General features: G+C 44.0%; 1 protein-coding gene across 8 annotated transcripts in view; it reads left to right on the forward strand.

The window, feature by feature from the left end:
* Nucleotides 1–27,391, forward strand: part of TENM1 (teneurin transmembrane protein 1) — a 408,277-nt gene that overhangs the window by 124,728 nt on the left and 256,158 nt on the right. For all 8 annotated transcript variants that reach the window (XM_053373197.1, XM_053373202.1, XM_053373199.1 and 5 more), the window contains exon 3: nucleotides 23,062–23,322. In XM_053373197.1, the coding sequence (XP_053229172.1) occupies nucleotides 23,062–23,322 (261 nt within the window). The remainder of the gene's footprint in view (nucleotides 1–23,061; nucleotides 23,323–27,391) is intronic.

Raw genomic sequence — 27,391 nt, forward strand, 5'->3', positions numbered from 1 at the left:
CTCACACCTCTTCTAGTTCTATGAGACTGGGAGGGGGAGCTGGTCATGACAGGAAAGGGAGACCCCCATTGCTTCTTCAGTAGCCTACCTCATCTCTGCCTTCTGGACACCTCCTCTTCTGCCTCTGATTCTGGACTGTGCTCTGTCACAGCTTCTTCCTGCTCACTTTACCTCTTCAGCTTCTGACACTTCCTCCCTGCAGTCTGCTCCCTCTTCTCCCTCTGACCACTGATTGTCATCCTACCACCAGTCTCCTGGCTCTGAGTCTTCTTCCCTTTGGGGTTCCTTTGGGGGGCTCCCCAGCTGGTGCCTCCCACCATTCCTCTGCATCCAGCCAGTCCATGACATTGCCACAGCAGTCCCTGCTGAAACAGAAGTTCTGGCACAGGAAAAGGTCATTTTGCTAGTACCTCTACAGCTTGGTGAGGTCACATCGCTACTCTCAACCTCTTATGACACCAGTCTAGAAGGTCCAGCAGAGCTACCATTTTTCCCCTGTTTGCGGATCATTAGGTGTTGAACAGTGCTATTTTTCTAGGAAGAGAGGTGGGGAACTCATTTTTTTTTGTTCTCTTAGAATAAGGTTACCAGACGTCTCCATCTATTTAGTAGGAAGTTGAAAAGTGTCCCCGGATTCAATGAAAAAAATCTGCTAACCTTATTTTAGAATGGCAATGGCGCCCACCTGAGAGGTGCCGTGTTATGTACTGAAGTTCTCACCCTGGGCCAGCAGGGGGATACTGTAGATAGTTATGCAAATGAAGGATCGAAAGTGACGTTCAGTGATTGGATAGTTTGTATGCAAATGAAGGATCGAAAAGTGACGTTCTGTGATTGGATAGTTTTAGAAAGTTGCAACAGTTACAATTGTTCTGGAGCTCTATATAAGCAGGCTGATCGAGCTCCTCAGTTAGTTCTGTTCCAGCTTACAAATAAAGAGCTGCTTTGGAAGAATCGCTGTGTTGTCTAATATGTTCGCCCACAACATAACATGCCGGAACTGAGTTCCAGTGAGTTCTGGCTGAAAAAAAGCCCTGGTGTTGAAACTGGCAAGGCCCCTTCAACTAAAGATACTCCTCTCACTCAGGAAAAAACTAACCATTCAGACTGACCTGCAGCTCTGATTAAGACTAGTCTGCCTTACCTCTTGCAACATTCAAAACTTGCTTTATCTGATGCTTCATGTTGAGTTGTCCATTCTGAATCCTTATCTTGCCTTGTGCCATGGAACTTGTCTTACTGTGTGACCTGTTCTAGCTTGCCTTGCTTGACCCCACTTTACTTCATCTTATTATGTTTGTGGGAACCTGAACTCTTCTCATGAGCTTCCTACTTTCTACTGGGTCAAAACAGGCCCAGTGAATGTCCTGGGAGAACCTAATACTGCAGCCTCAACCTCAAGCTGCATAGGTGTAATACGGTAGGGACTCACATCACACAACTGATTCATTTGGATGTTTTGCAATACTTTCTTTTTTTCTCACTATTGATAGGGATTGAGGACCAATGCTGAGGGCACTGAAAGAACAGAGGTTAAGCTGTTTCTCAAGGCCTTTGTGAACACTGTGTATGGGTTAATTTTCAACAGTTGATTATGGCCCTTTTATATTTATTTAAAAATATTAAAGTCAGAGAAGAAATCAGTATTGGTAGAAACATGCTAGGTTACAATTATAATCATATGCAAAATAGACTGATTAATATACAAATCTTTCAGCTTTCTTAGCATTTGAATTGTTTGTGAACATTCTATGCTATCTCATTCACTTGATCGATCAGTGGGGAAGTCTTCACAAATACAACACAATGCAATATGCATTGTTAGATTTGAACATGGTGTATTCAAAACCATCTGTCCCTAAGATTTTAATAAATAATGATACAATACAGTAATTGGAACAAATGGTGGAGATATTCCACATTCTATGTGCTTCAATAGAGGCAACATATAGTTAGATCATTGCAGATATAGTCACAATTTTTAGCGCACCTGAATGAGGCAGTTTGTTGAAATGCTGTAAGGGTTTTACTAGGAAGATCTTAGACTACTGACTCTTCCAGATGGAGAACCTCAGATAACAAGATATGCTTCCTCTTTTTATAGAATTCCTAGTAATGCAAATTCTGTAAATTGTAATGATCAGTCATTTACTGGTATGTTAATTTCTTAATGCATTCAATTTATCCTCAGCAGGTTTTTCTCTAATTATAAGGTTGAGAAGCCTGATTGTATTTTCACAGATGAATTGTAGAAAATTACATTACATGGCTTCTTTCAGTAATACCCAAGACATAGATAAATATAAGCAAACAACTACTGATAAGAAGTCAGTCTCATTTTGATAGCATCCATTTTGATAAACAAAAAATGTTGTTTCTGCTTTCCCATATGTTTTGGAAGTCTTCTTAGAGAAAGGAAAGGTATTTCCAGAGAGCATTTATTGAACCATTAGTTCTTTAAGATCAACCACCGCAATTTATTTGATAATTTGTTGTTAACACACCACAACATCAGATGTGATAGGGGGGTATATTCTTATGGATATGTTGATTATTTAGAATTGTTAAGAATTATTATACTTTTCATTCATTTGTTACATTGTGAGTAATTTTGTGCACAATCTTGTGGCGAAAGTGGTACACAAATATTTATTTAGGTCACCCAACCTTCACTATAAGGTTTCAAGGAAGGTTACAACAATAGAATATATTTTTTTTAAAAAAATAAAACACATAAAAACCATCCCAAATGGAACAGATTGTGATTATTAGATATATTTATATCCTGCCTTTCTCACAAGTTGGGATTCAAGGCAACTTACAATATCATCATCACATATTTATTTATACTCCACCTTTTACACGGATACAGCATCTAAAAAGAACATTATAAAGCAGAAAGCAATGAAACCAAGTGAGTTAAAAACAATAATTAAAATAGAGCTGAACACATTTAGAACCAGCATTAAAGTACAGTTTGCCCTGACAGCAGCCCTATAGTAACCATTATGACAACCTTTAGAAGACATCTGAAGGCAGCCCTGTATGGGGAAGTTTTTAATGTTTGATGTTTTAGTATGTTTCTCTATATGTTGGAAGCTGCCAAGAGTGGCTGGGGCGACCCAGTCAGATGGGTGGGGAAATCATTGTCGTCATCATCATTTATACCTTAGTTTTCAAAGGCCTGTTGGGACAGGAAGGCCTTAGCCTGCTGGCAGAAGGATAACAAGGAGGGAGCCAGTCTGACCTCTCTTGGGAGAGAATTGTGTCACCAGTCACCATCAATCGTGCTTCTGATGTTGATGGGAAGGTGCTCACCTGAGGATCTTAGCACCCAGGCAGGTACAAATTTAGCAAAAGAGATGTGCCCCACAAAACAATAAAGTGTTGATTAATGCGGCATCATTCTATTAGGTATAGGACATAGCTCAGTGGTAGAGTATCTGCTTTGCAGGCAGAAGATCCCAGGTTCAGTCCCTGGTATCTCCAGGTGGGGCCGGGACTGAACCCTGCCTGAAATCCTGGACAGGTGCTGCCAGACAGTGTAGACAATACTGAGCTAGATGGACCATCCAGTCTAACACGGTATAAAGCAGCTTCATATATCCCTATATAGGTAGGACCAACATGTACATATTCAGTGAGGTCATGCTTTGAGGTTTGTTTTGTTTTTCCCCACCCTGAGGGATGGGGGAGGTGAGGTTGCTTGCTGATCAAAGTGAATGCTGAAGAGTTCTTTAAACATTTAAAGTGAATTAGAGGCAACGTATGTAAGGCTTTTCCCCCTTCAAAGACTAACATTTTGTTAACAGATTTGATTAGCGAGTTCCCTTTTAAAAAATTTAGTTCCTTGTGATATTTCCAGAAAGGCAACCTTGTAATCTATTTTGTATAAAATCCTAACATTTAGCAGAACAGCAGTGACTGCTGGTTTATTTATGACCATTCAGAGCTTTTTTGCTTGCTTAGGAGTGTATCAAAATTTCGTTTTACCAAGTCTGAGGCCCCATCTAGACTATACATTTAAAGCTATATTGTACCACTTTAAACAGCTATGGCCTCCGCCAAAGAATCCTGAAATCCATAGTTGGTTAAGGGTGCTGTGAGTTCTTAGGAGACTCCCTATTCCCCTCCTAGAGCCACGATTCCCAGAGTTCCCTGAGAAGAAGGATTGGTTGTTAAACACCTCTGGAAATCCAAAATTAGAATTAGATTCTCAACAGCAGAAGCTAAGCCCATCATGCAGTAAGGAACACTGGTAAGGAACCAGTATTCTTTAAGACATTATTGGGCTCCAACTCTTACAAGCCATCACCAGTATGGCCAGTGGGAGTCCAAAAAAAGATTTTGAGAGATACAGGTCTCTGATTCCTGGTATAGACAGTAGTCATAGATCTGTCAGCTGTACTGGCTCCCAGTTGTTTTCCAGGATCAATTAAAGGTGCTTACTTTGCTGTTTGAAGCACCAAACAGCCTAGCACCAGAACTCTGGGAATTGCAGTTCTGTGAAGGGAATAGTAGCTTCCTAACAAAGTACAGTTCCTAGGATTCTTTTGGAGAAGACATGCCTGTTTAAGGGATATGATGCTGCTTTAAATGTATAGTGTCGTTGGGGTCAGACCAGTGTTGTCTTCTCTGGAGTGTCTGGCCTTCTGTGATTGAAGGTAGTCATTTTCCCCATCACCTACTGATACCTGATCATTTTAAACTGAAGAGTCAAGAAACTGGGAGCAAAGGAAACTGCCTTGTGCTAGATCAGACTATTCGTCCTTGCAGTTCACTTGTTTATTGGCCCTCTGGGGTCTCAGGCCTTTCCAGTCATCTGCTTCAAAATCCATTTTTCACTAGAGATGCTAGGAATTTTCCCAGGCCTTTAAAACTTTTTAAAATAATTTTTTTTCAAAAAAAGACTTTTAGATTGGTTTGGGAGTTTGAGATTATTTTTATTATCTACTGCTCAGTTTCCCCCTATTTTTATGTCCTTTTATTTTAAACAATATGTAAATATGGTTCCTAATGAACATCCTAGTGTGGGTGCCATTTCTCCACACTGGTTTGCCAGTATGTGCATCCCCATTCACATTCCACAGCAACTTGAGTACTCTTCAAGGCTTACTCATGTGTTCAAAGCAGGTGCAGGAAAATGCTTCCCCCCCCCACCCTAAATATCACATCACCATTCTAATGCCACCCTATGATTTCATATTGAGCACAGTTGTCTGAAAGGGATTGGGGCACCCAATTCCATGTGGTTCCCAGTTGTCTGATGTTTCTAGTTATGCTCTACAAATGTCTACATATGAAATATGGGTGGTATCCAATTCCCTTGTCCTGTCAGTTCAAGGATTTATGCTTGTGTAATGGGACTTTCACCCTCTCCTCTCCCCCCAACCATGCATGCCCTGCACCCTCCCCAGTTCTGTTTTGGAGGGTTGCAGGGGATTTAAAGAGGGCACAGAGAGAGGAGAGGGAGGAAAGACCCATTCTTCACATTGAAATTTTTGCACTGTTGGGACAGCCACTTAGCACTACACTGGATGCAAGCCTATGTACTTCCACTTTCCAGGCAGGTGATACAGTTTGTGCCTTCAACTAAACATGGTGGTCTTAAGCAAGTAGTTCTTACATTTTCAGCACTACTGTGATGCATTTAGGTACATTACACTTTGGTACATTGAATTCTTAGTCTTCAGCCTTGTAGTTTATTAACGTTTTTCAGAGCTTTGTATGGATTAGAAGAAATCTCTGTTAATCTCTTGTGCCACATCAATTGTGGTGATGGGAAAACAGATTTGTTTAGACTTCTTGATTGAATGGAGTAATATTGCTAACAAACAAATATGCATATCTCAATATAATTTTATGGCAGCTTCAGAGGAATTTCAGGGCATAAAATGTCTTTCATTTTTAATGCACAATAAATTTTTGAACAGGAAAGAAGAAGAGTAAATAATATAGTTCCTTTGTGCAAATACTACATTATCTAGATAAATAGGAGCTATAAAGGGAAAAAAAGAGAAACAGTAAATGCAATGGCACTGATAAATACAGATCAATCACAATATGGGGGGGCTGGAGAGGAAGAGATAACAGTTCAATATAAATAGAATCTTTCCAGTTGGGGCTGTTGCTTTGTACGTTTGCTGAAATTCATATAATAATCACAATGTTTTGTATTTTCTTACTGTGTTCCACAAACTTTTATTGCAAATTTGTTAGCTTAAGATTGCGAAGAACCTTTTATTCATAGAGGCAAATCAAGTAAACTGTGACTCCTTTTTTTAATAGACCAAGCTGTAGTTATATATATAATTAAAAAAAAGGTAAAGGAGAGAATTGATGTTTGGTCAAAGCTACCAAAAGCACATAATTGCAGGAATTGTTTGAAGTAGGTTGGTGAGATACAAATGAAAAATTGTATCCACAAATCAGTGTCATCTTTCCCTAAAAGCAGGGATAGGCAACATTTTTCCCCCTCCGCGGGGGTGGTAATCTGTTGAGGGCTGCTTACCAGGTGTTGATGGGACTGAAACTAGTGATAAAAGGTAAAGGTAAAGGGACCCCTGACCATTAAGTCCAGTCGTGGCCGACTCTGGGGTTGCAGCGCTCATCTCACTTTACTGGCTGAGGGAGCCGGCATACGGCTTCCGGCTCATGTGGCCAGCATGACTAAGCCGCTTCTGGCGACCCAGAACAGCGCATGGAAACACTGTTTACCTTCCCGCCGGAGCAGTACCTATATATCTACTTGCACTTTGACGTGCTTTTGAACTGCTAGGTTGGCAGGAACAGGGACCGAGCAATGGGAGCTCACCCCGTTGCGGGGATTCAAACCGCCGATCTTCTGATCGGCAAGTCCTAGACTCTGTGGTTTAACCCACAGCGCCACCTGCGTCCCCTAGTGATGGGTGGTGCCAATTATGGAAAAGACCATAGCTCAGTGGTGGGGAATCTGCATGCAGTTGTCGGGATCAAGCCAAAAGTCAGAGCCTCCAACTTAGCTCTTAGTCCAGAGGAATTTGGCCACCCTCCAGGTGCCCGGCTTGATTCCTTATGACCTCCCGTCTGCGACTCCCGGCAAGATCAAAGGAGGTCTCCAATCGGCGATTCTCCTCAACGTGAAGGAGAACACACCACTCCCCCCCCACCTCCATTCCCAGGGGAGGGGGAAAGAGACAGACAGAAATATATCTACATGTCTTTATTCCTGTCTTTCATCAGTACAGAGAAACATGTCTGCACACTCTGCTTCCCAGCTGCAGAGAGAGAATAAACTCCTCCCATGTACTTCCAGTACAGGGTCATGTGCTGCTCTGAGGTAACATCCGGCTCTCAGAGCACTTTACAGACAGTCCCAGTTTCCCACGGGACAATCCAATAACATCAGTTTCCTGTTTACCATTCCAGCCACCTGGTGCTTGCTTCTGCATTGCTCCTTTTTCGTAACATCCTCCCCCAAAATAATCAATGCGTGTTGCAGCAAGCAAAGCATGATCCAGAGAAGAAAACAAACAGTTGTTATACACATAACACTCCCCTGTTGTTTCAGTTCCACCCTTGGAACTCCCCGCCACTGGTTTCCCCAGTGTACCTCTCTGGTTGTCTGGTTTCCAAGGAATGAGTGCATCTGCATTACCTTGGCTAGCAACTCTCTGTTGTGTCTTTGTCTCTGACTTAGACACAGCTCCAACCTGTCCTCGGTTGTTTACAACAGCAACACATGCAACAGCTAAGTTAGCAAACTCTTTTGAGTACCTCTTGGGTGGTTGACCCTTTGTAACTCTCTCAGACCTACGTATGAGGTGCTGATCCTCTCTGCTCACTGGTCCAGTCTCAGGACTCTTTGGAGAACTAGTTCCAATGGTAAACAGTGGTTCATCCTTCAGTTGTGAAGGCCTATCTATTGTGTGAGACTTCCTCTCAATGACTGTGACAACTGAGCTCTCCGAGCTATCAGTGTCATCACTTTCTGTACAGCTGAAATCAGTGAAATCATCATCATCTGAATCGTCCTCAGTGGGAAATGTGTGTACTATCACTCTCTCCTGTTCAGGAGCACTCTCTAGAAATTTTGTGAGAATCACCTGACCAGATTCAGACAAAATTACTCTGTAGTGACCCTTTTCATACCCCACAAAAATGCCTCTGGCATTCTTTACTCCACCTGGAGCTTCTGTTCTCACATGAGACCCAAAAACCTTGAAATGGGCAACAGAAGGTTTTCTGTGGAACAGTTTCTCAAAAGGAGAACTTCCCAACTCTTTTGAAACCTTTCTCACTTTCGTATAACAGAACGACATTAGAGACTCGGCCCAGTACTCATGTGGCAGATGTGAACTAAGCAATTGCGCTTCCATCCCCTTTTGCAATTCTCTGTTCACCCGTACACAGACACCCCTGTTCCACGCTTCCGCTGAAACAGAAACCTTGTGTCTTATTCCCTTCTTCTGCAGGAACCTCTGGAAATCCTGTAAAAGAAAAATCTGCTTCTCATCTGTGAATAGACAATCAATGTTAGCATCATGCATACTCTTAACTTTGTCACAAAACTCCGGAAACCTCTCCAAGGCTTCCTGTGGCTTTCTCAACACATAAACCCAGACATAGTTAGAGAAATGATCCACACACACAAGATAATATCTTGCATTGCCTCTAGATGGTTCTAGAGGACCAATCACATCAGCATACACCCGCTGAAATGCTCTGTTGACTCCGGTCTTCTTCTTGCTCACACCTGCAAGAGAAACTAGGTTAGACACAGATGAATTACATTCCATGTAATCACTTGGTGCAAAAGTCAACAAATAAAGTCCATCCTTCTCCTTGGCAGAAAGATATAACTCTCCATCTTTGTAGATCTCGCAGCTCTCAGCATCGTAGGACAGTTTCAGTCCTCTTTTTGCAATCTGCGAAACACTCAGCAGATTGAACTTCAATTCAGGAACCAAGTAAACATTGTTTATTGTCAAGTCCAGACTCTTAAGATAGACAGTCCCCACACCGGCCGCTTCCAGCTCCTGACCGTTGGCCTGTGTCACAGTGAAGCTTTGCTTCTTAAACGTTGAAAAGAGTTCTCTGTGTGGGGACATATGAACGGTCGCTGCGGTGTCGATAATAAACGCGTTCCCAACATCTGGCGTGGTTCCCTTCGCCATCAAAGCCTTTGCAGGTTCCACCATAGGCTTGGTACGACCTTTGCCTGACGCCTCAGGCTTTGCTGAGCGGCCCTTCGCTCCTTTTGGCTGACGTGGCTTCTTGCAGCTCCGCTGAAGATGCCCAGCCTGTCCACAACTGTAACACTGGACAACATTCAAAGCTACAGCATCCTTTCCAGTAGCTTCATCGGTGGGGGAATTAGAACTCCGTTCCTCCCTCCCCCTGTGCTTTACTTCCAGTGCAGCATGCCGGCTGTGTTCATCTAGAACCACGGCATTCAGGGGCACTCCCCCCCTTCTTGGCATCTATGCTGAATCCAAGGGTCAGCTTTACACTCTATCTCAAGCTAGCTTTCACTTTTCAAGCCAGTAAACCTCCAAAAGTCTTTGTTTACTGCTTCACTGGCAGGCTTGCCTTTGGGCTGTTTTTTCAAAACCCTTGCACAGCTGCGCAGATACACTTTCGATTTCCCAGGCTCTTTTTAGCCCACTCAGTAACTGGCAGACGTTGCCTAGCAACCTGCTCAGGACGGAATTCCTTATCTAAACCACAGGAATTCCTGGTATGCAAGCTTGCTCTTTCAGAGCTGTTTTTTTTCAAACGCAGCTCTTCCTTGTGAACCAGAAAATTAAGCCTTTCTGCGTTCACTTTTCTCTACCTCAAAAAGCAGCATACCTTCTCCGTTGCCTTGAAACACACTCCTCTCGGTGTCCAGCTGTCTGTTTCAGCTTCTGGCTGCAGGCAGACGCTTTCTTTATCTCCTTAGGTGCAGAGGATGGCAACGATTCATCGACCTCTCACCTCTCATGCAGATTCTCATAGATCAGATAACCATCGGTCTGCTACCAGTTGTCGGGATCAAGCCAAAAGTCAGAGCCTCCAACTTAGCTCTTAGTCCAGAGGAATTTGGCCACCCTCCAGGTGCCCGGCTTGATTCCTTATGACCTCCCGTCTGCGACTCCCGGCAAGATCAAAGGAGGTCTCCAATCGGCGATTCTCCTCAACGTGAAGGAGAACACACCACTCCCCCCCCCACCTCCATTCCCAGGGGAGGGGGAAAGAGACAGACAGAAATATATCTACATGTCTTTATTCCTGTCTTTCATCAGTACAGAGAAACATGTCTGCACACTCTGCTTCCCAGCTGCAGAGAGAGAATAAACTCCTCCCATGTACTTCCAGTACAGGGTCATGTGCTGCTCTGAGGTAACATCCGGCTCTCAGAGCACTTTACAGACAGTCCCAGTTTCCCACGGGACAATCCAATAACATCAGTTTCCTGTTTACCATTCCAGCCACCTGGTGCTTGCTTCTGCATTGCTCCTTTTTCGTAACATGCAGAAGGTCCCATGCTCAATCCCTGAGTTCTGCAGGTGGGGCTGGGAGGGTCTCCTGTCTGAAACCCTGGAGAGCTGCTGCCAGTTGGTGCAGACAGTACTGAAGTAGATGGACCAATGATCTGACTTAAGGCATATTCCTTTGCTCCAAAAGGACTTCTCTCTATAACTCCATTTCCCCAACTTCCTTCCTGTCTTCCTCTTCTTGCCCTAAGAATTGCTGGGCAGGGAACAGCTCATTCTTGCCAGAGATTTGAACTGATAGCTTGCAAAACACTTTTGAAAATAGGGTGATGGTCTGTTGGCCACATGAAATTAGACCAAGGGCTGAATGTGACTTGTGGAAAAGAATGAGGCTGAAATTCTGAGCTTCTTGTGACTTTGTATAAATATATAATAGCTGGGCTGCTGGATCAGACCAATTAGCCTCAACCCCGACACCATGTTTCCTACAGAAGCCAATCAGATGCCTGTGGGAAGCTCACAAAATGAGGACACCTGTCTTTCCTGCAGTGCTTGTTCCCAGCAACAGGCATTTAGGTGGCATACTGCTTTTCCAATTAAAGGTTCCACTTAGCTATGATAACTGGTTGCTATTAATAGTTCTTTTCCATTAATTTGTCATCTCCCCCTTTAAATCAGTAGAAGCCATTGGCTATCACCTTGTTTCATCGCAGTGGCTTCCGCAGCTCAGTTATGCATTGTGAGAAAGTACCGTGCTTCATTTTGCCTCTCCCAAATCCACTGCAAATGATTGTGTTGTGCCTCACAAAAGCGGCGGGTGAAGTTGAAATGGTGTCAGCCTCCAATGATGCTCAAGAAAGGGCTTTAGCTCACTGGCTTTGCGTGCAGAAGGTCCCAGGTTCAGTCCCCCAGAATCTCCAGGTAGCAGTAGCAGAGAGAATTCTGATAGAAATCCTGGAAAGCTGTCATCCATTAAGGTAGACAGTACTAGATGAATCAATGGTTCTATATGGTGTAAGGCAGCTTCCTAGGTTCTTAATGCAAGTGGAGCCTCGCTGGATCAGGCTGAAGGGGTACCTAATTCATCTTCCTTTCCCCCTACGGTGGCCAGCCAAGTGCAAGACACAAAGTGCAAGCTCCCTGTTCCACAGTTACTCTCCAACAGCTCGTATTCAGAGGCATGTTGCCTTTGGTTCCATAAAACAATTCTCTACATTTCCATATTAGTTTGCAACTAGTCCTCACAAAAATCCAGCATTTTAGCATAAATTTCTCCCAATATGCACATTTTTGTATGCAATCTTGCAAATACAAACATTTCTGCAGAACACTTTTCTGTAATATTTTTTCTTCTATTTTCACTAATAGCTGTGTTTTATGCACACTTTACCCTTGTACAGTGGTACCTCTGGATACGCACACCTCTGGTTGCGTATCCTTCGGGTTACGCACGTGGCAAACCCGGAAGTATTTTTCTGGGTTTCGCCGTGTGTGCATGCGCAGAAGTGCTCTACACACTGTGTGCATGCACATGGCGCGGTAGCACGCTTCTGCGACCACACGCATGCACAGAAGCACTCTACTGTGCCACATGCATGCGCAGAACAGGCACCTCCAGTTGCGAATTCCTCGGGATCCGACCGGACCTCTGGAATGGATCCCGTTTGCAACTGGAGGTACCATTATTTTTGTACGCATTACTTGGCCGGAAAACAGCATTGCAATATTTGGAGAAATGTCAAAGTGCCGCTGTGTTTGCATTCTGTTCCAGAAAGTGCAAATTAAGTAATTTCACCTTTAAATGCAGACTTAATAGAATTTCTTCCCCCAACCCTAGATTCTGCAACAGGTTCAGCAACCCTTGAGTCAGTTCAATATCCCATAAAAGGTTGAAGCATTAAGAACCCATATTAAGAGTTTTCACATTTTCATTCTTCCTGAGCTGATGATTGTGTGGACTTTCTCCATCAAAGCGTTTAAGGGCCTTTTTGCTTCAGTTTAATGTGCACTTGTTCGTTCTTATTAAAGGTCACTTTTGGAATGGGCTTTGAACCTTTATGTGCTCTCCTAGCTCTCAGCATTCTTCTTTCCATGCCTGGCCCCTTTTCCTGATCACTCTTTAATTACATTTGAAATCCCTTCGATGCCGTTATCTCCACACTGTCTCAATTAGTTCACCTCCAACTGTGTCAAATTTTTATGAGGTGGGACAAAATACTGCTAGTTATAATGAACTCTGGGTGTGTTTTTTTAGCTTATCTCCTCGCAGCAGGGCAAGGAAGAGTTTACAGGACTGGTGTAGTCTAATTTGTTAGTGAGCTCTCTTGCCCTTTTTGGTCTGATTTATTTTTTTGAGAGTGCAGCTTGCTGTCTCTGCTGCTAAAGAGAGGAAGCTTCCCCCACTTTTCCTTGCTTGATGGCTGCAGGCTCCATTGATCAGCAATCACTACTGCAGAGTGGGGTGGGGGAGGGGGACTTTTAAACGTTTGCAAGCCCTGGTCAGGCATGGGGTTCTGAGAACAAAGCGTTAAGAAAATAATAATGACGAACAAGCCTCTTTCCTGTACAGCAACCTCAGAGTCAGAGAGTTCCGGACAAGGTCTATCCATGGTAGCGATGCAGAACCTTTTCAACCCTGAGGGAAGCCTTCCAGGGGCGGCATGCCAGTAGTGGGCGGAGCCTGAAGCAAAAGTGGGTGGAGCAATTGATGCAAATTTTACCTTTAAACAGTAGGTTAGCAGAGCAGATTGTAATGCTAAACCTCCAGCTGCTCGGAAAAAAGCAAAAGACTCTCTCTGTTCCTGGGGCTTTCTGTCCCCCAGTGCAGGCATGTCATAGAGTGTGAGAGATATGTTTCTTTCTTTCACTTACGAATTGCTTCCTGTGAACCATCCCAAAGTGATTCACTATGTCAAGTCCAATAAAGTGGTACCTCTAGATCGCTCCCGTTCGCATCCAGAAGCTAACACAACCCGTGTCTGCGCATCTGCATGTGCGCGAGTCACGATTCGCCGCTTCTGTGCCTGCGCGGGACATCATTTTGACCATCTGCGCATGCGTGAGCGACAAACCTGGAAGTAACGCACTCCGTTACTTCCGGGTTGCCGCAGCACGCAACCCGAACATACTTATCCCGAAGCTATTTCAACCCGAGGCATGACTGTACAGACACAGACTGGGGTAAACACCTTCAGTTAAAAAGACTGCATCACAAACAAAGGTCTTTTATAGGATCCAAGAAGATAAGAGAGACAGAGCCTGACTGATGTGCAATGAGAAGGGGTTGCAAAGGATAGGTGCCGGGTTCCTACATTTCATACTGAATAGACCTCCTGCAGGACATAGTGATTGGTTGGGTATATAAGGGGTGAGGTTATTTTTTAAGGTTTTGTGGCCAAAGCCGTGTAGGAGTTTGTGCACCACAGCCAGAACCTTTGATTCAGGCCACATCTATGTGGCAGTTCATTCCACTCTTACAACTTTCCCTTTACAGTTAATTTCCACTTTCTGTCTGAGCTTTCACACGATATAAAGGCTCAGAACTATGGTGGAATATAGTGCAAGTTCAGCATTCATTTTCAGATAATTTGAAAACTTTTTTTTTTCTCCTGGAAGCAAGTAACATGAAAATGAGTACTAAATTTGCACTATGTTCCACTATAGTTCCAGAAATGCCTTTTCCAGCATGGGAAAGCTCAAATGTGAGGTGAAACTTAAGGGTTACCCAAAAAAATTGCGAAAACAGAATAAACTGCTGTGGGAATGAATGCAACCTTAGCTTGGTGGCTAACCGGTGGCCAGTGAAACCAGTGTTGGGGGTTTGTTGGAATGTTCTGGGATTAGGTGTGGAGGACCATCATCTTGTGATGGGCCGATGCCCTGTCTGGTGGGCATCTCCTCCAGCAATTAAGGGTTTCTGGGTACTGGAGTGACTTGGCTTATCCAGGCTGGTCATTGGCTTTCCTCTCCGTGAAGAGATACAAAGACTTTCTGTTCAAGCTGGGCCTTTCCATGGGCCACAAACTGTTTTGTTTTGTTTTCCCCCTCCCTCTGAGTCTTTGCTTCTTCCCTTGTTACATCCTACCTCTGATTCCTCTAATTTCCCTGAGCATTTTCTTTATTTGATCGTGTTTATTACAAATAAGAGAAAGACGGAACAGGCACCGCAGAGAGGCTGAATTAAATATTCCTTAATAAGCCACAGTCTAATTGTCCTTCAGAAATGAACTCATGTTGGTAAAAACCCTGCAGTGAAAGCTTCACTGAAAGTGTCATCCTGAACACATTTGGGTTGAATTCAGATTTTAAGATGTTTCAATCTCTCTTTCTCTCCCCCCCCCCGCAATATTGGAATAGCATATTTTCTTCCTTTTCTTCTGTGAAGGACGTTTTAATGTCACGAGCCCTTCCCATACTTGAACTTTCTGATGAAAGATCCCTTAAAACCAGACTGAGGGGGAAACTTTGAGTGACAAACCTTGTTCTTGGCTGCCTAATCAGAGGTAGCAGATGTGTCTAGATGTCTTTCATATCATTCCATTGATGTTAAATTTGCAACAAGATGTAATTTGATGTGAATGGAAAAACAGAATGCTATAGTGCTTTCGTGCGTGCATGTGTATGTTTTGTTTTGTTGCTTGCATTTAAATCCAAGAAAGGGGCATGTTAGAGCAAATTTTCACAGAAGCTCAGACGATTCACAACTAGCGGACCTGTAGTGGTTAGAGTGTTGGAGTGGAACCTAGAAGATCTGGGTTCAAATCAATGCTCAGCTATGAAGACGGACAATCTTGGGCTAGTCACAGTTCCCCAGCCTCACAGTTCCCTACCTCACAGGGTTGTTGTGAGGATAAAATGTGGAGGGAGCAAACCACTTTGAGATCCTTGGAAGGAAGGTGGGATATAAATATTAAAAATACAGGAACTTGATTGCTGAGCTGATCCCTGCAGAAAGCAGGCTTGCCAGCCTTTGATTGGATAGGGTTGCCGTATTTTTGAAGAGTAAAAAAGAGGACACATTTGCAGCAGCTCATGTGCCGCCACCACCACCACCACATCACCTTCACACTCTTGCACATGCACACTCAACACACTCAGTTACACACACAGATGCCATGCAGACGCACTGCTGGCCCCACCCCGCACTGAGAGAGAAAGAGGAAGGAAGGGAGGGAAGGAGAGATGGGGGGGGGGGAGACATACAATGTGGTATACAAGGTTCTGCCACACCACAATTTGTCCTCCCAAGAACCCTGTGGCATAGCTACCAAGCCAAGCTCAGGACAACTTTTGTCCAGGATACCTAGTAAACTGCTCTTCCCAAGCTTGTCTAGGTACATGTAAAAACTTCCACATCCAGATGATGCCCTATTTACACACCACAAAAACAGCAGCGGGATGCTTTGAGAAGGCTATTATTATTTCACAGTACATAAACATTAGCTATGTGGATGGAGGTCTTTATATGTAGCCAAACTATTTATTGCTATCTTACTTGCACTCCCCGAGGTCTTCCCCTTAAAAACGCTTCTCCTTGCCCATTAGAGTATCAAAGGGCGGAACCAGCTAACCTGCCTCTATTATCTTTCAGTACTTTTGTAAACACTACCCAACAACTTAAAAAGAGCGAGGGGGAGAGAGGTGGCTGGCTGGCTGGCAAGCTTAGAAACGCGTCAACGGTGAAGAAAGCCCTCAAACCAAGTTACGTGAAAGGGCAGCAGGAGTTGGGGAGCTGCGAGGAGGCTCTCTGGGCTGCACTCCTTTTCTTAGGCAAGGCTGTCAGGTGTGGAAACTTGAAGGGAGAACATACGGGAGGAATGGGGAGTTAGAGGAGCCTGTAGGTCAGTGTGATGATAGTGCAGATGATGGGGAGCTTGGCCTCGTGGCAGCACTGCAACCCTGGAGGCTGCTGCTAGGACAGGGGCTGCTGCGAGGAGGCCATGCCCAACATGAAGATCGCCAGCAGCATCCAAGGTAGGAGCACTCACCACTTGGGAAGTCCCCACCACTGCTGCAGCCCTCACAGCAGTGGCAGCGGCAGTGGCAGAGCTTCCTGCTCTGGCACCAGGGGCAGAGAGCAGGTGGGAGCGGGGCTGGCGTGCATCCCGGGGGCGTGGTGCGCTGCCTGCAGGGGCGTGGCGCCCAGTGTGGGCGGGGCAGCTGCGATGGCACTCTGGGGGTTGCACTGCCAGGTGCACTTCCTCCCCACTCCTCTTCCTCCGCCAGTGGGCAGCAGCATTGGGGCATAGCAGAGCCACCGCTGATGCTGCTTTTGCCAGTGCCTCCTCCTCCAGAGAAATTCAGCCTGCACTTTCCTCACGATGTGGGCAGCTTTGCAGCCAGTTTGAAGGCACTGGGGAGGGATGTTACTGCACTCATTTTCTCCCTTGGAACCAAAGGGGGAAAACCCAGACATTTTTGCAGATTCTAAAAATCCCCCTGGACAGAAATTTTACCCCTGAAAAAGAGGACATATCCATGAAAATCCGGACATATGGCGACCCTAATTGAGGATAGGTCTGTGGCGAAGCACCTTCTACTGTGATATCCAAGCAGCACCCAACAACCAACTGGCTGCCAAGTACTTTGGAAGTTCTGTGTAAGGGACTTCTGAGACTCCATCATCCCTGGTATGTAGCAAATTCTGAAGAACAATACATACAAACACCACCCAGAAAAATCCCACCCACCCAATATCAGAAATCAGACCCTATGATTTTGTTGCTCAGATCTGCAGACTGCATTTCTTCATCACTAGTTGTGGATGTTTCTTTTGCAAAGTTTCCTCCAACACTCTTCAACACTCTACTCTCACCCCCTTCCTTTGTTAAACATGCTACCTTTTCTTCTTTTAAATGGCAAAAACTCCATTATGTGCGGAGTTAAATGTTAGAATAAATTAAATGCCCAGGAGTATAGAAATGCAAAACAGAGGGTTTGCTGCTGCAAAATCAGATAGTAAAAGGGGGAAAAAGAAGTATTGTTTCTGTAGGCAACTCATTTCACCATTCATTAATTGGGCACCACATTTTAGATTCAGAAAGGATTGAATACAATATTTTGCAATTTGCTTTCCTACAACACACACACACACACATTTTATCTCAGTGTGGTTATATATATTTTCTCCACACTGGAGCAGACTCAGTTCAGTGTTTTCTGTCTTTGTCTGAGCTCTGTATTGTTTTTAACTGCTGTGCTGATTTTGAAATTTTAAAGTCCTGGATGAGGTTGTACTTCTAGCAGGTCCATAGCTTGGGGTGGTGGTCCCAGATTCAGCACTATCTCTTGAGGCTCTGGTGGCCTTGGTGACTAGGAGTGCCCCTTTCTAGCTGCAGTTGGTTTGCCAGCTATGGCCACTTTCGGACAGAAATTACTTGGCCACTCCTACTTCCAGATGTGATTATTGCAATGCACTCTGCCTGGGGATGCCTTTGAAGACGACTCCGAAACTTCAGTTGGTCCAAAATGCAGTGGACCCCAGATTACTGCCTTGGGCTCCCTTTACACCACATATAACCCCTGTTTTAGAACAGCTGCATTAGTGACCGATTCATTTATTTCATTTCATAAAATTTATTTGCCACTAGAATGTAAAAAAAAAAGAAAACCCCAAAGCAGTTTACAAAACAATAACACCAAGAAAAATTCAATACAAAATGAATGTCAAAATGTTAAATGTTAAAAAAACTAAAGCAGATTAAGATTCACATCAACTTCCCAAGCATCTGGGTTGGTTTGTAAACACACCAGTGTTTAGAGCCCTAAATGGCATAAGCCTCAAAGACTGGCTCCTTCCCTACAGACTCTCTTGATCTTAATCACAGTATTAGACTGTCTGCTTGGAACTGTCTGCAATGGATGGTGTGTGTGTGTGTTCCGAAGTCTCAAAAGTTAAAACAAGCCCCTTTCCTGGTCTCAACTGCCACATACAATATTTCGCTCTGACGCCAAGCAAACATCCAATAGAAGTAGCCATGGTAGCGATAAGTTTTGCCACAGGATTCCGCTCTGTACTTGCTTCCCTGTACTCTAAATCAGGCCCATTCCCCACTTCCATTTGAAGTGTCAAAAAGAGGCGGGGGAAATGTCTCCCTTGCGTCTGCTCCATTCGTCCTGTGGCAGCTATTGCAGAAGCAGCTTGAAGCAGCAATTACATAGACTAAAACACAAATTAGATCTGCCACTCCATAGACAAGTTCTCCCCTAGGGCCTTAAGATTAATACGGGTGGGTGGGTGGAAGACGCAAAGGAAGCAAAATACTAAACAAAATAAATGTGGTTTCCCTTCCCTGTCTTTGAGGTTGCTTGAGCTTGACTTCGATGTGTTGCCCCAAGGCATGAATTCTAAAGGTGGGGCCACATGGCTGGAAGCCCTGCGCTCATCTCCAGGGATGCAGCTGTGGAATTTGAGTGCAAACATTTCTAGCTGCCATCAGCCAATTGTTGGGATTAAAGGAGACCTTCTTGTTGCTCTGCGGTGGTGCTTTTTTGTGGGGCTCGGTGTGTGTGTGTGTCTTCGTTGGTTAGTTTTGCTTCATATTAGAGGATTTCATCCCACTCAGCCCCAAATTTATTCATTTAGTAATCAGGAAAGTTGTTGATTAAGGGGGAGCTTTAAAATCCTACCACTCTAGTTACTACAATCTAGGAGCACTACTGCTTTTCTCTCCCTTCAGGGCCAGGGATTGGGAGCCACTCTGGTGTAGTGGTTAGAGCATTGCGTTAGGAACTGGGAGACCAGGGTTCCAATCCCTACAAAAATAGCAATAAAACCCATGAGGGCCACTGAGAAATCAGAAAGGAGGTGTTGGCATGCTCAGTGGATATGAAATGCTGAGCATCTGTTGGAAAAGAAAAGAAAAAAGATTGAGAACTTGGGGAGAGGGAGTGGGATGGTTTGTTAGAAGAGGGCGAGGATGGGCACCCGGACCTTTGGAGAGGAGCACTACTATGAGGAAGCAGTGGCAGTTGGTGCTCACTGAGACTAGTAGGGCTGAGGCAGAGAGGTCAGCCATAGGTGGAGCCGGAACCAATGGCAAGCAGAGCCAAATAATTCCAGCTTTGTCCCCATCCTCCTACCTGCTAAGGCAACACCAAGATGAAGGATGAGGAAGATAACAGGCAGTTCGGCCTGCTGGGTTGGTTGGTAAGGCAGGTGGACAGGTGGGAGCTTCACCCTGGTGGACCAGCCTCCATTGCTAGAAGTGGGTAGTCATTGCACCATTTTGTTGTCAAGGGAAGCCTCTCTCTCTCTCTCTCTCTCTCTCTCTCTCTCTCTCTCAGAATCACACACACACACTTAATTACTTACTGCATTCCCCTGGGGGTAGGGAACCTCCTTCCATCTAAACTCCACATTCCCTTGTGGGCAGTCTTCCAGGGGCCACCTGTGAGTGGTAGATAGGGATGAGGGAAAGATTCAATTCAGTTAGCATTTAAAGCTGAATCTGTGAAACTTGCACTTTCTGAAACAGTATGAGAACCGATACATAGTCACCCTTCAAAATTCACACATCTCCAGATTTTGTGATGCAGTTCTCTATTAAAAGAATGTTTACAAAGGTAAACAAAGAGATAAACAACTACCGTATTTTTTGCTCTATAAGACGCACCAGACCACAAGACACACCTAATTTTTGGAGGAGGAAAACAAGAAAAAAATATTCTGAATCTCAGAAGCCAGAACAGCAAGAGGGATCGCTGCGCAGTGAAAGCAGCAATCTCTTTTGCTGTTCTGGCTTCTGGGATAGCTGCGCAGCCTGCATTCGCTCCATAAGAAGCACACACATTTCCCCTTACTTTTTAGGAGGGAAAAAGTGAGACTTATAGAGCAAAAAATACGGTATATGACTTTCCAAAGAAATCTGAAGACAGCTTTTAATGTCTGACATTTCATTGTGTTTTTATATTTTGTTGGAAATTGCCTATAGTGGCTGGGGCAGCTGAGTCAGATGGGTGGGGTATCATCATCATCATCATCATCATCAATAAAAATGCATATGTTAGGGGAAGGTGCTCATTCAGGGGACTTGCTTTACAATAATGTTCATAGTAACCAAAGCTGAAAGAAACAAAATTGTAATTTGCATTAAAATGCTAATGAGTTTTTATGATGATGAATGATATAATAATAATAATAATAGTATGGTCGAACCTTGGTAGTTGAATGCCTTAGTTGTCAAACAAATCGGCTCCTGAACGTTGAAACCCAGAAGTGAGTGTTCTGGTTTGCAAACGTTTTTTGGAAGCTGAACGTCCGACGTGGCTTCTGTGACTTCCAATTGGCTTGCAGGAAGCTCTTGCAGCCAATCGGAAGCCATGCCTTGGTTTTTGAACTGTTTCGGGAGTCCAACTCCCGGAACGGATTAAATTTGAGAACCAAGTTACGGCTGTAATAATAATAATAATAATAATAATAATAATAATAATAATAATATATAAAAATTCACAAGCTGATGTGGAAACATTGAGAACTGAATTTAAAATAGGAAAAATGAGAAATTGAGAAGACTGGAACTGAGACATGCTACCAACTGTTGTTCAGTCCCTGCTCCTGCCCACCTAGCAGTTCGAAAGCATGTCAAGTGCAAGTAGATAAATAGGTATCGCTCCGGCGGGAAGGTAAACAGCGTTTCCATGCGCTGCTCTGGTTCGCCAGAAGTGGCTTAGTCATGCTGGCCACATGACCCGGAAGCTGTTTGCGGACAAACGCCGACTCCCTCGGCCAGTAAAACGAGATGAGCGCTGCAACCCCAGAGTTGTCCGCAACTGGACCTAATGGTCAGGGGGTACCTTTACCTTTACCAACCCTAAATTGTAAGTAGGGCCAGATTAAAAAAAAAATAGGTGGCACAATAGATGCAACTCTTACCATTGTATAGTAGACATTACAGCCACTGAAAATTCAGATGTTTCTACACACTTGCATAGTCTCCAACTGCCCCCAAAATGCTATGAGCATCATAAAAACCTTTAAGCTGCCATGGCTTTTCATTGTGTCATGCAGAGTTCCAAATTCTGTGAGCGGGGAAAGGGAGCATAGAGAGTGGAGACAAGGAAGGAGGAGGAGGAGGCTCCACCTCTCATGGTGGCATAGCAGGAAGAGGTTGTGCACCATCTGTTGCTGCTGCACTCCTCGGCTCTGCCAGACAGTACCTTTTAATGCATCCAACTACGGTACTGGTGGTGGCAGGAATGGCCTAAGGGCTCCCCCGCTTGTGTGGTCATAACCGCCGACCATAGAGACTACATTGTTGGCATGGAAGTGTTCCCCGTAAACATTCAGCACGTGTGCCTCCTCTGATGCCCGAGGCGGTCTGATGGATTTTTAACCAGATAAGGCTCCCACATATAACCAAGATGTTTGCTGGTATGGTATTGTTACATACTCCTCTTAGTAACAGCCATTGGGGCAGTGTGCGTATATAAGGGGCATAGAGGGCACACTGATGTAGAATAGAACGTCCCTATTTTCATCTGAGGAATGTTGGAGGGTACTCACATGCATATTTAGGCACGCACATACCCCTTCACCCAGACCACAAAGGAGCATTGTCACAGTTTAAAGACTCTTTCCAGCTAGACATAGACATTGTGGAGCAGAGCTGGTGGGGTGTGTGGCTGGCGAAAGACTTGGGAAAGCCTGGAGAAAGATCTAGAGGCCTGTAAGGCTGCATTCATCCCTGGAGCCTAAGGTTCCCTATCCTTGCAATGCATGTTCAGATGTCCCAGCTTATGTAGCCATGCTGTTCATCTGCACACATCTGCACTGTGGCTTTCCATCACATGAAAATGGTTCCCAACCTGCTGGCTTTATGTGTGTTTTGAAGAGAGCCTAAGAATATCATAAATCCACTTTGAGTTTTATCTCCTCCAGGGAATATGCAGTATTGTAGGTAACAAGGTTAGATGTGCAAAGCTAAAAACCACCATTTATGGCACTATAAGAGCTTCAAAGAAAATACATCCTGTGGGAATTGGAGCACTACAAAAGCATGCATATTTAAGGAAATACTCTGTGAAGGCAATGCAAAGCGTTTGAAGGGAAAGGAAGTATCCTTTTTTTCAGCTCTCCCACAACAGTTTTGCTCTGTACCAGCAAAAGCCTTGTCTCCAAATATATTTACAGTGTCACATATGCCACCTGCAAAATTAAAATATCAATAGATGGCCACATTCTGCCTATTTTTGAAATGTGTTGTCAAATTAGCATTCATCAGACTTCCTGGGCTCGAGTCACCCTATAGCTCCTGCTACAACAAATAGATTTGATCCTGCCAGCAGGCTGCTGTCAACAGGAACATGCCTGGAAGTGAGTGAGCTTGAGTGAGCTGCCTGCAGCCCTTGTTCCTTGGACCCAGCTGGCAGAATATGCACAATTAGCTCTGGAGGAAGTTCTGAGGCTGGAAGATGGAAGGGACAAGGGAATGACAGGCCATAACACTTTAAAAAAGAAAAAAAAAGCTGGAGCCATAGAAGATGCTATGAGTGAATCTTTTGGAAAATAGGCAAAGGCTGAATGATCCCTCTCTCTCTTTGTGTGTGTGTGTGTCTGTAAATGTATTATTAAATCTGTTTCTTTGGTGTGTGTTTGTTTTTGCAGAGATGGAATTTCATGATACTCCACATATCTTATGCACTGGCTACCAGCCAGACATGCATGCTGTCTCCCAGTGTGGCTATCCGATAGAGATGGGTTCTGATGTCGATACCGAGACAGAAGGAGGAGCCTCACCAGATCAGGCCTTGAGGATGTGGATGTCCGGAATGAAATCGGAGCACAGTTCGTGTTTATCGAGCCGCGCAAACTCAGCGCTATCCCTCACCGATACTGACCACGAAAGGAAGTCTGATGGGGAGAACGGTAATGAAGCAACCCATTAAAAACAGGCATAGATTTATTTCAATGTGGGTGTGCGTGTATGAGAGAGAAAGAGGTTCAGCCATGCCAATTTGTACTTAAACAGAACTATCAAGGAGACAGCAGTTGGGTAAACAAAATGTAGAAAATGTATACACTTGGGTATGTATGCTTTCGTGAGCATCCATGGTGGTTTTGTAAAAATAATAGTAATAATAATAATCAAATTTTCATACACTGTGGAAATTTACTTCATTATTTATCAGATAATTTCTACTCTCGTTAAAAAGAAATCCAAAGGGCAGGCTGAGGAACAACATAGTAAGTGCCGTCAACAATGTTTGTTTTAAAAAGACTGAAAGGGGGAAAGCAACGTTAAATATAAAACAATAACAACAAATTCAAACAAAGACATTGGAGAAAGGTGTCTTTTTCCAGGACAGACTTTTACTTGCCTCACTCAGTACCTAAAAGCTAGAGCATCTGCCTTGCACACAGAAGGTCCAAGATTCAATCCACAGACTCTCCAGGAGGGATTTGATAAGATTTCCTTTCTGAAATCCTGGAGAGCTGCTGCCTGTCGGTGTAGACTATACTGAGCTCAATAGACCAATGATCTGACTCGCTATACATGAGCATCCTATAATAATAAACGAAAAATAATTTAAAAAAAAGTCTTTGTGGGAAGGAGGTTATTGGTTTGTTGTTGTTGTGATTATTTTGTATTTCGTGTTCTCATCTTGTAGTTTTATGTTGTTAACCGCCCTGTGATCTTCGGAAACAATGGAGGAATGTGCCTTTGGGGGTAAAGTAAAACTGTTGGAATGTTGCAGCACTTGCTGTGGCTGTAGAGCAGGGGTCAGCAAACTTTTTCAGCAGGGGGCCGGTCCACTGTTCCTCAGACCTTGTGGGGGGCCGGACTATATTTTGAAAAATAATAATGAACGAATTCCTATGCCCCACAAATAAACCAGAGATGCATCTTAAATAAAAGCACGCATTCTACTCATGTAAAAACACCAGGCAGGCCCCACAAATATCCCAGAGATGCATTTTAAATAAAAGGATAAGTTCTACTCATGTAAAAACACGCTGATTCCCGGACCGTCTGTGGGCCGGATTGAGAAGGCAATTGGGCTGGATCTGCCCCCACCCCCCAGGTCTTAGTTTGCCTACCTATGCTGTAGAAGCTGAAAAATAATGATAATATATCCAACAGATGGTCTTCTAAATATCCTGGGCCTAAGTTATTCAGGGCTCTAATTGTAATATCAAGCACTTTTATTGAATTGTTTTATTTTCTTTGAACTAAGCTTGGGAAAATAACTGTAACGTATTTCTGAAGTAGTCAGTTAATATGATTGTATTGGCATAATATCATTTGCATCTGTTCAGCTTACCCATTAAGATAGAGGGATAGATAGAAATCGCACACTCACACACTGATGAATAAAATATCGAAAGGGAAAACTCAACATACTAACTAACTTTGGAGTGTTGACACAAATAACATCTGAGCACAGGAGATGGTACAGCTAAATGTAATCAGCCCTTGTGATGTCTTTGCTTTCCACAGTTCTACTTATACATTTTGACAGTTGGAGAACTCGGGTCAGATGTGAAGTCAGTAGCATAATTTTAAATCTGTCCCACAGTTGTCCTTGTATGTTTTTCGTGTCAATGTCCCACAGGCATCCCACATCACTAGTGCATTTTGAAGTCTATATGATTGGGAAAATCACAAATCACTCACCCTTGGTACTCCTTTTATCATGGGGCAAGCACCCAACCCATCTTCAATGCTCACATCATATTCACAATTCATGACAGGGCATTTTGAGTGATATCCCATGTTTTTGTGCCTGCATCATCAACATTCTTCAGACAAGATGTCTTGTCCGTTATTAGCAACTAACACCTCCTTGGAATTCCCTCCCCTTGAATATTAGACAGGTGTCATCTCTTATATCGTCTCAGCACCTACTGAAAGCCTTCCTCTTTCAGCACTTTGAGGTGTTTCCCTGTGTGCATATATACTGGAATTATTTTTATTTTATTTATGCTTTTTGTTTGCTGCCCTGGGCTCCTTTGGGGGAAAAGGGTGGGATATAAATTTAATAAGCAACAGCAACAAAAGAATGACCCACCCCTTTCTATGGAAGCTCATAAGAGTTGCATGTACCTCAGATCTTCAAATGCAGGTACTGGGGGATGCAAGGAACAGTTTATGTAGACATCCCAGATAATTGCAGGGTTGTAGAATAACTCCTGGATGGCAGTTTATACATTCTGTGACATTCCAACTCACCTTTGTGCAGTTTGCATCCTTTTGTCATATCTGCAGTTCTGTACAGAAGAAGGTTCCCCAATGGCTGCTTACTAAGACAGTCGAGGGACGTCTGGTGCTGATTTGTCAAAGTCTGTGTCCAAGGTCTAAGGCTGTTGCCATGAATTGGGAGGGTGTCACAGATGGAGAAGAAATTCAGTTCAGTTTGCATTTATAGGTAAATCGAGCTAAATCACACTTCCTGAAAAGCAAACCAAAACTCAGCTATCCTTTGAAATGTCACACTTCTCTGAATTTTACTCAGCCCAGTTTTCTGTGCAAAAAAAAAGCAAATAACAGGGTAAAGAATGCATAATATACATATATGGTTAATATAGCATCTACAGATACATTGGGACGCGGGTGGCGCTGTGGGTTAAAGCCTCAGTGCCTAGGACTTGCCGATCATCAGGTCAGCAGTTCGAATCCCCGCGGCGGGGTGCGCTCCCGTTGCTCGGTCCCAGCGCCTGCCAACCTAGCAGTTCGAAAGCACCCCTGGGTGCAAGTAGATAAATAGGGACCACTTACTAGCGGGAAGGTAAACGGCGTTTTCATGTGCTGCGCTGGCTCGCCCGATGCAGCTTGTCACGCTGGCCACGTGACCCAGAAGTGTCTGCGGACAGCACTATAGAGTGAGATGAGCGCACAACCCTAGAGTCTGTCAAGACTGGCCCGTACGGGCAGGGGTACCTTTACCTTTTACAGATACATTATATCAGGGAAAATTCTTACAAAGATGTGTGTACTAGGAGAAATGCTGGCTAATTTTATTGAGAATGCTTTTTTAAAAAAAAAAAAATCTCAAGCTGATACGGTCAGGTACCAGCTGATATCTGCTTAAGACCTTGGACACAGACTGCATGAGTTTGCACAAGATGGAGAAACACTCCAACCTGTAATAAGGCAGCTTTCTTCTTTGTTCCTATTCCATCTCATTTCTGGAGGTGCATCATGATGCAGATATTCCCTTGTTTCAGGGCTGTAGTCTGGATTGAGGGCAATTGTCAGATAGTCCAAGACACCTGTTTAAAATTCCTGTTTTCATTGTTAATGACAACTCGTACATTCTAGAATTGGAACTGAGCAAAAATTTATCAGGTGATACTTTTTTCTGCTGAAAGTAATATTTTTCTTCCGCCCCTCTAGAAAAAAAAGTCCACTATCCTGATTTCCCCCCCACTGTGTTTGTGTATATACGTATACATGTGTATGGTAGCTGCCATTTCCCCTCCATTATGCCCTGGAACAAATCTGAGTCTGGGGAATTGTGGAAGATGCAGAATGGTGGCCAAGCTGCCAAAAACAGATGCTAATCTTGACCTTTGCAGCACCTGCAGCAAAGCAGGAACTAAGGCAGGAAAGGGATGGGAGGGGCGGAGAGAGAGATGGAAGCTGTGCTACTGATAGTGTCAAGCCTCCAACCCCTTGGGGATAATTTCTCCTACCCCTCGAATCATTTGATGAGATGGTCCCTCCAAACATCTCTAACCACAAATAGGGTAGATCATTGTTAGGTGTCACGTGCCTGCAGTTCTAGCTAAAATCTTCCACGTAGAGTAATTCCATGGTTAGAGCCGCATGGAGGAAATGAAGAAAAGAATGAGCTGACAAGTAGGAATGAACAAGGGGAAGGTCAGTAGCTCAGCAAAAGAGCATCTGCTTTGTATGCAGAAGGTGCAATATTCAATTTCTGGCGTCTCCGGGTACATCTGGGAATGACCCCTGCCTGAAGCCCCTGAGGGCTGT

This window comes from Podarcis raffonei, chromosome Z (genome assembly GCF_027172205.1).
Source record: "Podarcis raffonei isolate rPodRaf1 chromosome Z, rPodRaf1.pri, whole genome shotgun sequence".
NCBI classification, from domain to species: Eukaryota; Metazoa; Chordata; class Lepidosauria; order Squamata; family Lacertidae; genus Podarcis; species Podarcis raffonei.